We start from the raw sequence: 12,771 nt of genomic DNA, 5'->3' as shown, positions 1-12,771 counted from the left end.
ATAGTTTACAATTGAATTACTCCACAACTCCATTACAATCTTTTTTTAATGTTTTTTATTTGAAGTATCCGTTTTGGTAATCAGTGTTTCCTTTAGTTGGGCTCTTTGATTTTTGCAAAAAATAGGTTAAAGGTATTTTAACTGTTGTTAATTGTCACCATTGATGAGGTCGTCGTGATGAATCTTGATTTCCAAGTGTGCCAAGCGATAACTCTAAATTGTCTCATGAAGCATAAAGAGATACTTCAGAGGAAAAACAAAATTTCCACATGTTTTTCTAATCCTCAAATAATCCTAACTGAACATGACATTCTTCTTAAAGAGTAATACAGTCCAAAATCTAATGGCACATATTATTTAACTTCCAAGGGGTATGAAGGGAGTGAATGGTTTATGTGTTTAAATATGGTCTTTTGAAGCGAATCGGTGCATTTGCTTAAGAGAAAAATCCATATACAAAAGTGATAAACATTTCAACAAATCCACAGTGGTGACAGTGTTTCTAACTTCAAATTCTTAGGTGCCCTGCAGGGGGCCCTAAGGCTAGCCCTGAGTGGGCTCACACACCTCTTTAATATTATCTTATGGGATCTCCGATTGAAAAAGTTGAACATTGTTTGTGCCGACCTGAAAAATAGCCTTATTAAATTTACTATTGCCTTTTGCGAGCACATTTGAATTTGATTTGATGTCAGGCGCTCTGGCTCTCAGCAAACATTGGACTATGGTGGCTGGTGCCTCTTTGTTAGCTTTATGAACAATAGAATCACCAATAACTAGGGCACTTTCAGCGGGTTTCTCAGTGAGTGGAGCAAACCTGTCCGAGACTGTAACAGCCACTGACAGCATAACACAGGTCAAAACATCACTTATGGTTGAGTGATGTTTTGACCTGTGTTGCGGTGTTACAAAATGTTCCTGCTGCAGGGGATCTTAAACATGTACCACACTAAGTGCGCTACCATTACTAGCATCCAAAGTATTTTCTATGCCCCTTACTGTCCTCAAGTTAAGTGTAGATGCGAGACTCAAATTCTAAAATCATCTGTCAGCCTAACTTTCTTTGCATTTATCGCATGTAAGCAAAACATATAGCATGCTATGCAAGTAACAATTGGAAACGTCCTCTTCAGATAGGAGAGAGAACGAGGGGAGCAAGCATGTGTCTGGAGATTGGGCGTGGTCAAGAGAGGATGGCCCAGAGAATTGACTGCTGATGGCCAAAGCTATGCCACATGTCAAACATCATAACAAATAAAGTAGAGCTGAACCAAATATAAACAACAGTTTATTTCAGTTCTGACCCAGATTTATCCCAAAACCTTTCTGTGCTCCAGTTTGAGTTTCATCATTATTATAGCGATGATTGAGTCATTAGTGATGAACATCTGCCTTTTAAAATAAAAAAATATTTGCCCAGCGAAATACAACAACTACAGCCTGAAATACAACCCAGCTAACAAAAGTTTGTTATAAGAACGTTATTTAGAGTTTTTTTACATTTTAAGATATTCAAAATGTCAGTTGTTTATGTTTTAAGATCGTTCCCAGCTGACAGAAGTCACCATCATGTTGATCAGTGTTTCCTTGAGTTGCGCTCGTGACCCTTGACATCTACCCTTGCACATATATGTACTTTTAAGGTACATCTGTAATAGAAATTGAAATGATGCTCTGATTAATGGTGTAGGTTGATTGTCAGTGAGATATCTACCATGTTAACATTTGAAAAAATTGCTGTGCTGCTGATCCTGAGAGTACATTAAAACATCTGGTAATTTGATTACATATTTAAGTCTAAAAAGATTTTTTAGAAAAAAGAATAAGAAATTTACTCAGAACTTAGATACACAGACATGAAGAATCAGTTTATGAATCTCAACAATGGTAAGAATAAACAAAAGAAAACTTCATGCTGTGATGCATGCTGGGTAACATCATAACACAAAACTAATTTATAATTCCCAGCATGCATTGCGTTGAGCCTTTTATCTGAGTTAGTTGGTTGTTTCTCACCATTGCTGAGATTCATACATTGATTCTTGAACGCTTTGTCATTCCAAACTGTTGTTTAATGATACATCCGTTTTTCACAAGTCTTTCTAGATATCCAAATACAATCAAACTTCCTGATCTTACAATGTTCTTTAAGGATCTACAGCATAGCATTAAATCTAAATGAGAGCACTGAATCAGTATCCATTTGGTTTGGTTCACATTTGCTATGACAAGTACACTTCAGAATTGAAATGAACTGTTGTTTATATTTGGGTCAGCTCTGCTTTATTTGTTCTGATGTTTGACATGTGGCATAGCTTTGGCATGCCTGTGGCCCAAATCTGGCAAACAGGAGCGGACCGCACAAGTGCTATCATTCCACGCCGTAAGTGGGCCAGATGAGTAAAGTATGGGGAGTAAGGTGTGGGCCAGATATGGGCCGCAAAAATTTGCTATCTGGGATGGAGGTGAGGGGGTAGGCGGGCAAAGAAGAGCAGAAAAGGTTTTAAAGAGATTACAAGGGTCAGGAGAGTTGTTGATTTTAGCGTGGTAGCACTGGGTTTTCGCAGAGGAGACATCAGCAGAGAAGGAAGAGAGAATAGACTGATAGAGAGCGAGGTCAGTAGGTTCTTTTGATTTGTGCCACTTTCTCTCAGTTAGTGTGGAGCAAAGGGTGTGGGTGGCGGTGTTAGCATCAAGGAGAGAGAGCTGTATAGCGGGAGGGAGAGTGGCAGAGACTGCAGAGGATAAGCAGGAGGGAAAGAGTGATCGTAGGTTGCATAGGAATGTGACAAGTGGGGAAGCATGTGTAGAGTCTGGTGAAGTTACAGTTGTGTTCAAAATTATTCAACCCCCACTGAAATTGATTGTTTTGGTCGGTTTGACATTGATTATGATCATTCAGTCATCCTGCTTACAATTAAATCAAAGAGGCACGTGTAGGTCAGACAAATATAACATAACATTTATAATGAAATAACCACAAATGTCTTTTCTGAGCTCACATCATTATCAGTTTTATTCAACCCCCAAGTGACATTCAATCTTAGTACTTAGTACAACATCCTTTTACAGTTATAACAGCTTTTAAACGTGAAGCATAGCTTGACACAAGTGTCTTGCAGCGATCTACGGGTATCTTCGCCCATTCATCACGGGCAAAAGCCTCCAGTTCAGTCCCATTCTTAGGCTTGCGCACTGCAACTGCTTTCTTTAAGTCCCACCAGAGGTTCTCAATCGGATTTAAGTCTGGTGACTGCGATGGCCACTTCAAAATGTTCCAGCCTTTAATCTGCAACCATGCTCTAGTGGACTTGGAGGTATGCTTGGGATCATTGTCCTGTTGAAAGGTCCAACGTCTTCCAAGCCTCAGGTTTGGGACGGACTGCATCACATTGTCATCCGATATCTCCTGGTACTGAAGAGAATTCATGGTACCTTGCTAACGCTGAAGCTTCCCAGTACCTGCAGAAGCAAAACAGCCCCAAAGCATGATTGACCCCCCGCCATGCTTCACAGTAGGCAAGGTGTTCTTTTCTTCATAGGCCTTGTTCTTCCTCCTCCAAACATAGCGTTGATCCATGGGCCCAAACAGTTCTAATTTTGTTTCATCAATCCACAGAACACTATCCGAAAACTTCTGTGGTTTGTCCACATGACTTTTGGTATACTGCAGTCGACTCTTCTTATTCTTTGGGGACAACAATGGGGGTGCGCCTGGGAGTTCTGTCATAGAGGCCTTCATTACGCAGGGTGCGCCGTATTGTCTGAGCAGAAACTTCAGTGCCCACATCTGACAAATCTTTTCTCAGTTCCTCAGCAGTCACACGGGGACTTTTCTCCACTCTATGCTTCAGGTAGCGCACAGCAGTCGAAATCAGCATCTTCTTTCTGCCACGACCAGGTAGAGTTTCAACAGTGCCCTTTGCCTTGAATTTGCGAATGATGCTTCCTATGGTGTCTCTTGGTATGTTTAACATCTTTGCAATCTTCTTATAGCCATTGCCCTTCCTGTGAAGAGTAATCACCTGTTCTCTTGTCTTCCTGGACCATTCTCTTGACCTCACCATGTTTGTAACCACACCAGTAAATGTCTAGAAGGAGCTGAGTATCAAAGTCATTTTAAAGCTGCCTAATTGGTGCTTATTAGGCTTTATTGCTGCTCACTGATATCCACAGGTGTTTTCAATACCTGATTGAAAACACTTCATTGAACCTCTGTTCTTCAGAGTGGTAGTCTTTAAGGGGTTGAATAATTATGTCAATGAAGAATTCACAAAAGAAACATTTACTACTGTATTACAAAACTAATTGATGTCATTTTAGTTGCATATGGTTCTTTAAGAAGTCCTTGTAGGATTTCATTCTGAATACAATTACAAATGTACACTAAATTCCCTAAAACCATTTACAGCATTGGGGGTTGAATAATTTTGAACACAACTGTAAGTCGAGATCAGGAGCGATGAGGAAATGATCCGATGTGTGCAGCGGGATGACCTGGGAGTGATGGGTGAAGCAATAGCGTATGTAGATAAGATCTAGTTGACTACCAGATTTATGGGTTCCTGAAGTGGGGACTCGCTTGAGGTCAAACGTCGCAGTCAGGTTATTGAAGTCGGCAGACTGTGGTTTTTCCAGGTGGATTTTGAAGTCTCCAAGTACCACCAGAGGAGTAATTATCTATCGTCTGGGGGACGATAGATAACTACAGCTGTGTTTTAACAGGGTGGATGACTGTAACAGTATGAGACTCAAAGGAGGTGTCGTTGCATGAGGGTGCCAGCTGTTTGAATTTCCAGTCATTAGGAATAAGTAGACCGTTTCCTCCACCCCTCCGTGATATGCGTGGGCTGTGGGAGAAACTGTAGTTATTGGAGAGGGCAGCCGGTGTGGCAGTGTCCTCTGGTTTGATTCAGGTTTCAGTAAGTGCTAAAAGAGAAAGACCAGAATGTTTGGCAATAGCTGTGATGAAATCTATCTCGTTTACAGCAGATTGGCAGTTCCATAAACCAATAGGAAATGTAATAGGAGTCGTTTTGGATACTGAAAGAGTGTGCAGATTGTTAGCCATAGCCATGAGTGGCCTTCTATGTGATACTGGTGATTTACGAGTTGTAATGACAGTACCCAGCTAGCAAAAATGTGTTCCTTAGACGTTCATTAGACCACTCCAGTCCACGTGCATTACCACAGGGAATGTTTAGGATGTCTCCCTAAACAACACATGAACAATTTAATGAGTAAAATCAGGTTGAGTTAACAAATCAATCATCCAATGATGAACAGCTGCTGTTAACAAACACAATCGCTAAAGAAAACATGAGCAATAAGAAGTCAACATAATAGTGTTTAGGGTTTCCTTTAGTTGGGCTTTACCCTTGATTCATTACATGCAATTTTTTGATGCACAAATATAGCAACCAAGAAAAGAAAAAGTCATCTTGTTTCTTGTTGTTGGGAAAATTGGCACAACTTTGAGTGCTGTTGAGTTATTTATTGGACATATGTGTCCCTAGATAACATCTCTGTTTTGATAGCTTAGATGGAAATAGCAGAAATCTTAAAGTTTAAACTTCCAGACATCAAGAATCAGCTTATGAATCTCAACAATGGTGACAAAGTTGAGTTGCATCTTTTCTTCATGCAGCAATGCATGCTGGGAGTCATGGAGGAGTTCTTTTATAGGCTGTTACCCACAATGCAGAGACGCATGAAGCTTTCTTTTGTTGAGTGTCACCACTGTTGAGTTTCATGAGTAGTTTCGGAGTCATACAATAACAAATCACTCCTCATTTAACTATCAAGTCCTCTATTGCAATGACCACCTGAAAGAGAAACACATAGTGAAAAAAGGGGAGTAAGGAATGTACAAGACAAATAAAGAGCAATAGTCGAAATGCAAAACAGTAATACTCAAGTGCCTTGTCGGTGTCCTTGCTCGGTGGAGTCGCACAGGTAGAGGCAATGGTCTTTACTTTATTCGGTCTTCAGGCGATGAGGGCTGCACGCGACTGCTGCACACGGTGGTTAATCGCACTTATATACCCGTTTAAATCATGCAATTGATTTCAGCAGGACACGCCTTCCAATATCTCCCAATTACGGGCGAAACAAACACACTAACAACACGTGACTCAGCGTAAACAAAGCAACGAAACAACGTAAGACTCAATAAGACGCGATTAATAAATTACACTTAGGAGTTTCAGTTGATTCTTAAGCTCCAACAAACTTCTAGATCAAGGATGGGCAACTTGCGTCCTGGAGGGCCACTGTCCTTCAAAGTTTAGCTCCAACCCTAATCAAACAAATTCCCTGATAAGCATATTAAAACCATTGAATCAATGTTGAAATGTGTTGATTAGTCAATGTTAATGCCATTGAATTCATATTCATTTTCAATTCATATCACTTTTGCCCTTGCAATTGTAATGTTGAAAAAAATTAGACTATTCATCAAACCACTCCAGTGGCCACCTTGACTTCAAATTGAACAAAAAAAAAAACAGGTCAAAAATGCAAATCAGACTCATGTCAAAAAATTTGACATCCACTTGATATCCACACACTTTTGTCCTTTTGACCTCCAAAAATAATATGTATCTGCTGAAGGGACTACAGTGCATAAAGCTAAGTTAAAATATTAAAGGTTAACCCAGAGAGTGTATAAAAACCACTAAATTAATGTTTTAATTTGTTGATTCGTCAATGTAAATGGAATTTAATGTAGAAAAATCACCATTATTGTGAACATAGTTTACGTTAGTTGTGCTCTTGACTGTTATAATCTATAACCAAGTCAATTAAATTTCAATACTTGCAATGGTGTTTAACTGTTTTTATTTGGCGAAGATTGAGAAAACTTGAAAAGTTTCGGATGAAGTGAATTGCTTAAAATTAGGACTATTTAACCTTAGAATTTACAAGCGCTTTAAGTGTTGATACTGTTATTGTTATGGTTCCACCGTTTAAGCATTATATTTGGCAAACTTGGACATCAGCATTTATCAAACAAAACGTATCAATGGTGACAATTATCACACTGATAAAGATCAACTACAATGCATGCTGGGAGTCATGAATGAGTTTTGCACTATGATGTAACCCAGCATACATTGCAGTATAAAGCTTTCATTTTCACCATTGTTGAGTTTCATACAATGCATCTTGATGTCTTGATTCAGATTGTGTTTGGAAACCAGAACATTTAAATCAGTCATGGAAGATAAAATTCTACATTGTTTCAACACAATTGTTCCCCTTCTTTTAAAAAGCTTGACACAAAGATATACACTTCATCATTACATTAAACATCTCTCTCTATTAATACTCAGGTGTTTAAACTGAAATTCCTTTTTAAATCTAACTTCTACATAGAGCTAGCCTAATGCAAATTAACAGTATAAATTATCCGTATACTAATCAAGAGTCAGAAGCTCAACGGAAGCAAACACTGATCACAATAGTGGTGTTTTGTTGAAGTTTCTACGGTCACAACATTAATCGCAGAGGCAAAAGTGATATTGGTTCTATGATATTAACATTGACAACTTTTTTAACATTTTTTAACATTGATCCGATGGTTTTCACCTGCTCTCTTGCAATCAGACGAGTGGTTTGGAATGAAAGCATCATATCTGTTTCAAAATGGATTTATTGGCCTAAAGCTGACTTTTAGGAAACATTGAATAATATCATTATAGAAAGGTACTGTCAAAGAAAACGCTATAAATGGCAAGTGCATGCAACCCTTCTTGCATGTGTTATGTTGTGGCTTATTCTTGTATTTGTGTTTGCTACATGGTGTTACACATCAACTAAACGCTTTCATAGAGTTGTCAAACCCGACCAATTTCAAGGCAGGTTTACCACAAAAATCCTTTGTCAAAAATAAAAAGTGAAAAAGCAGTCAGGCTTAAAATGTGTTTGCTTTTTGTTCAGGAGAAGGAGGACAAGGAGTTGCTGCAAGCAGAGGTGCAGAGTCTCAGGCAGAACAACCAGCGGTTACAGGAAGAGTCCCAGAGCACTGTGGCACGTCTCATCAAAGTCACAGAGCTACTCTGCAATGTCAACAAGCCGTGCTAGCAGAGAAAAGTTATCCATGGCAGCAAGACCTACATTCAAGTAAACATCAGAAGACTAATGCAAATGTTATGCCTGCAAACAAAGCGCCAACCTAACAACAACATTGTCAAGCCCTATGAATAATGTGATCAGTATCTTAATTTATATATCATTTAAACCAGAAAAATCCTCTTTTAGCATCTTGCCGCACCAAAGCCCTTTAGAATATGTTCAGTTTAGCTGCCTATGTAAAACAGGGGATAGTAGGATTTGATTACTTTTTGTGTGCATAGCTGAAAAAGCAACCGTTTGTTAATTTCTAAGGTTGACTCTAGTTGCGCTCTCAATTTAGCCTAAAACATGGCCTTGGGACATCACAAAGGAAGATTTACATTTAAAGCGCACACTTTACGGCATTATTTAACTGACTTGACAGTGTACCTTTTTGAAAACGATACCTCTCGTGTACCTCTCTGGTACGTACTAGTAGCCTAGCTAACAAAATGTTGTTTCAAGAATGTTCCTTAGAGGTTTCTCGTGTTTTTGAAAACGTTTTAAAAACATTCAAAATATCCTGTTTTTTATGTTTTAAGAAAGTTCACAGATAACAGAAGTCACCATCAGTGTTTCTTTGAGTTGGGCTCTTGTACCTTGATTCCTGAGTATTAGAATATTTGACATGTACTGTATACATCAACTGTATATATGTGTTGTACTATTGTTATGGCAATTAGGGTATTTTAACTGCAAAGTGGGTCTTTTGGACAGATCATTTCAATGAATTGGGTCACAAGACAGTTTCTCTGAATCATTTACGCCCCGACGTAATGACATCACTCGTCCTGGCGTAACGCTTTAAGTCTATCATCTCGGCTGGCTTGGATGAAAATACTACACCAGTGGTTCTCAACTCTGGTCCGTGAGACCCATTACTCGGCCGAGTTTAGCTCCAACTCTGTTAAAACACCTGAAGAGGCTAATCAGTGACTTCAGGAACAGACGTGTTTAACTTAATGTAGGGCTGCGCAGATTGTTTGGCATAGCGCATTAAAGCATCGCGAGAGCGATTCAAATACGCACCGAGCAATCTGCTCTTGAATCTCTATCGCGGTACTTAAATGTCATAATCTGGTAGGTTTACGCAGAGCTGCATTAAATTGAACGCGTCTATTTCTAAAGTCGCTGATTATCTTGTTCAGGTGTTTGATATCAGAGTTTGGGCCAAACTCGGCAGGAAAATATGGCTCTCGCGGGCCAGATTTGAGAACCACTGTAGGCTACTACACTCAGCCTCAGCACAAAATTAATAAATCATCAATCATAACTTCTTTCATTTAACAAATCATCACCATGATGACAAGTTTTGTAACTAAAGCACCCAGTGCACAGTGATGTGCAGCAAACTATGATATTTTAAGTCTTGCAGACATAAAGTACATAATTAATCTTCATCAGCATTTTTCAGAAACTATATGATGCACTATATATCCATGCACAATCCAAAACGATTTAATTGTTATTATATAAACTTACGTTTTGCCAGATTGCTCCATAATATTGACATGCTCGGTTCACGTGCGCTCGTAGCATTAGGCCAGCATCAGTTGTCCACACTGTTCGGTTGCCTCACGGTGAATCACGCATGCTCAGTCACTATCCAGCTCATCGGTTCTCAATCGAACGTGTCCGAAGGAAACAGCTCTCGGTTCAGTGTACTGCTGAATCGAAAGGTGTTGCAACCAGTTGTTGACTCGAGAACGAGAATCGCTGTGGTAGTGACACGAATGTAAACGGCACTGCAGATTGGTGTACATAAGGCAGTAATTAAGTCCTAAAGATATTTCCAATGTGTTTTATAGTCCCACCTCTAATGTTTGATTAAATATCTGACTAAAAGCCTATTAATTCGTTTTGAAATTAAACGCATGCGCAGTATCATCAGTTCTTTATCGAACGTGTCCGAAGGAAACACCTCTCGCTTCAGTATACACAGCCATCTTATCTGCTCATGCTCTTAAATTCCCCCTTCTCACAATTGATGTCTAAAAATATTTGTGATAATTGGACCACAACACCACAGCAGAATAAAGACTAACACAGAATCTGTGTATGAATCTCAACGATGGTGACCATCAACAAAAGAAAACTCCATGCTGTAAAACTCATTCAGATAAACAGATCTACTGCAATGCATGCTTGGAATAATGAATTAGTTTGTTGATTGTCACCATTGTTGAGATTCATGCCCTGATTTTTGATGTGTTGTCGTTTTTGATATGTTGTGTTTTCACAAATATTCTACACGTTGAATTATAGTTTAACACCCTGATATTTTGATTGTCATTTTGGATCAAGATGACAACATACATATAATATCCATTTAGTGGATTGAACTGTAACTTAATGGTCTATACAACATCCACCAGCAAATTCCATTTGGTTACAACTTCATTGCATTGCAATAACAATATTACATCACATGCACAGAATTACAGCAAGTCAAAGAATTTAACACATTAGAGTTAAGGGACAAGAGACCAACGTAAGGAAACACTTGTTGGCTGGTTACATTCTTAGAACATTACAAAAATGGGACATTTTGTTTGTTTTTAAAACATTTTCAAAGCTGTCAATTTCTTTTTCAATTTTAGCTGGGAGGGTATAGGGCAAAAAAGTTTGGGGACTAAACGTGTACCAAACGTTATTAATTTAAATTCACATGACTTGTAAGGCCAGTTTGATTTAACTTATGAATTCAGCTTTTGAGCTAAAGTTTTTAACTTGAATTTTGTACAGTATACTATTCATAGGTTCTAGGGATGTAACGATTCACTCAGCCCATGCTGCGATTAACGATTCTGATCTCACATTGTGATTAATTCACGATTTACTTACAATTTCTTTCACAAAATGAATCGAAACAAATTAGAAATGAACAACTTCCCTTGCATTATTTTTAAATGCTTCCCGTTTCTTTGTATGATAAAATTATATTTTATTTCAAATTACAGAACTAAACTGCAAATTTTAAATAAATGAATAATTGAAACAGCTTCTTTAATATAAACAAACTAATACTATCTGTGCTTTTCTTGGATATTCTGAATTTAAGAAAAATCAGCATGTCCACTTTTAGGTTTGCTGTGAACATGGCAGCCCCTGCTGTTCAAAAAATGTATTGCGATTCAGTTCATGCCTCAACCGATTTGAATGTCACACATTATAATCCCTTTTCAACCGGCTCATGATGAATCTTTACATCCTTAATAGGTTCACGTTTGTCATAAATCAGTTTACTGACGCTGTTATTTGTGGGCTATACTCATAAGTATTGCCAAATTGAGGGAATGTGAAATGTTTGTGATTGTTAATAGTGGAAATTGTTTTCTTTGAAACTGTAACATACTATCTTCTTTGTTCTTTTGTTTCACACATGAGGGATGCCTGATTTAGTGTTTAGAAGTGTTTGAGAGATAAGCCAGATGTGTGTGCTTTGTTTAGACACAAATTTAGTATTACATACTGTATTGCAAGATGTCTTTTTTCTATATATTGCACCCCAATGTTTATTAATTGCCCCAATGTGATCCTTAACGGTTCACTGATAATGACAAAAAAGTGAGAAAAAAAAGAACAAAACAACTGGATTTGCTACGACATATAAACCTAAAACTAAAAATGCGTTTAACAAACACATGGAAAGCAATGCAAAATGTTAAATAATGTTATTTAGCGATACTGTATGTTGTGTTTGTACCTTAAAATGTTGAATTTAATTTTAGAGTTACTGTGATAAATTGTTACCAGCAGATTCTGATGTACTATTAAAATATAAATCTATATCTTTATCACTCTCTGTAAAGAAATGGAGAGTCAAATTAAGTGTTACTGTAATGTCTGTAAATGTACATCCAGATTGGTTGATGAATTAACAGCAGCAATGCTCTTTTATTGCAGCAGACAGAAAGTCAATGAAACTGATGCAGGTTTTATACAATGTATTTTGCCGGGTATACATAAAATAGCTCCCTAAAGGGTTGTCTGCTGTTCATTCGTGTGCAAGACAGTGTGGTAGACTACAGGAAGTTGTGAAAGTATGTTAGTACACAAAACAATTTCCATGCCTCCTTATCTCTGTGTATTCATGAAAATGTATAATAAAACATCTAGATGCCATTAATAGATATATTTTAACTTGAAAGGTGAACAAAGACAAAACATTAGGTCAGGACATTAGGGCAACTTCTGACGGATTTTAAATAATATATTTTTCTCTGGGTTTGTGAAGGAAATTAAAATAATTGGAAACTAACAGAAAGAGGACTTACACAGATGGCTACTTTGTGACATTCCATCATGTTGTCTATAGTTTACTGCTCAGTTAAAGTTAGCTAATACATTTACTAATAATAACAAATACAACGTTATTGTAAAGTGTTACAAAGATCTTTTATTATTATGTGTGTATCAAGGGTGCGTTTCCCAAAGGTGTAGTCGCAAGTTTCGTCATTACCAGCAATGCTCAACAATTCAGGTGTTTCCCAGAAACATTGTTCCAATCCTTTTTTGCTATGTGCAAGCTTGTGTTATTGAAACGACAGCCCGGGAACTGTGGTTAGAATCATGTCGTTTTCAATATCATTAATTTGGCTGTTGCTTTGCTGTGTTCTTCTCAGAGTGGTCCCCCCTATGTCCTATTACTTTTGA

General features: G+C 37.9%; 1 protein-coding gene across 3 annotated transcripts in view; it reads left to right on the top strand.

Moving 5' to 3' along the window:
• zmp:0000001168 (signal-induced proliferation-associated protein 1) overlaps positions 1-12,240 on the top strand; it is an 80,243-nt gene extending 68,003 nt beyond the window's left edge. For 2 of the 3 annotated variants that reach the window (XM_056744454.1, XM_056744444.1), the window contains one exon: positions 7,942-12,240. In XM_056744454.1, the coding sequence (XP_056600432.1) occupies positions 7,942-8,085 (144 nt within the window). In that variant the 3' untranslated portion in view covers positions 8,086-12,240. The remainder of the gene's footprint in view (positions 1-7,941) is intronic. The other variant, XR_008906320.1, reaches the window with a different exon arrangement.
• Positions 12,241-12,771: the final 531 nt, after the last annotated feature.

This window comes from Triplophysa dalaica, chromosome 1 (genome assembly GCF_015846415.1).
Source record: "Triplophysa dalaica isolate WHDGS20190420 chromosome 1, ASM1584641v1, whole genome shotgun sequence".
Lineage (NCBI taxonomy): Eukaryota > Metazoa > Chordata > Actinopteri > Cypriniformes > Nemacheilidae > Triplophysa > Triplophysa dalaica.
Note: the sequence above shows the minus strand (reverse complement) of the source record. Positions and strands in the feature narration are given on the sequence as shown.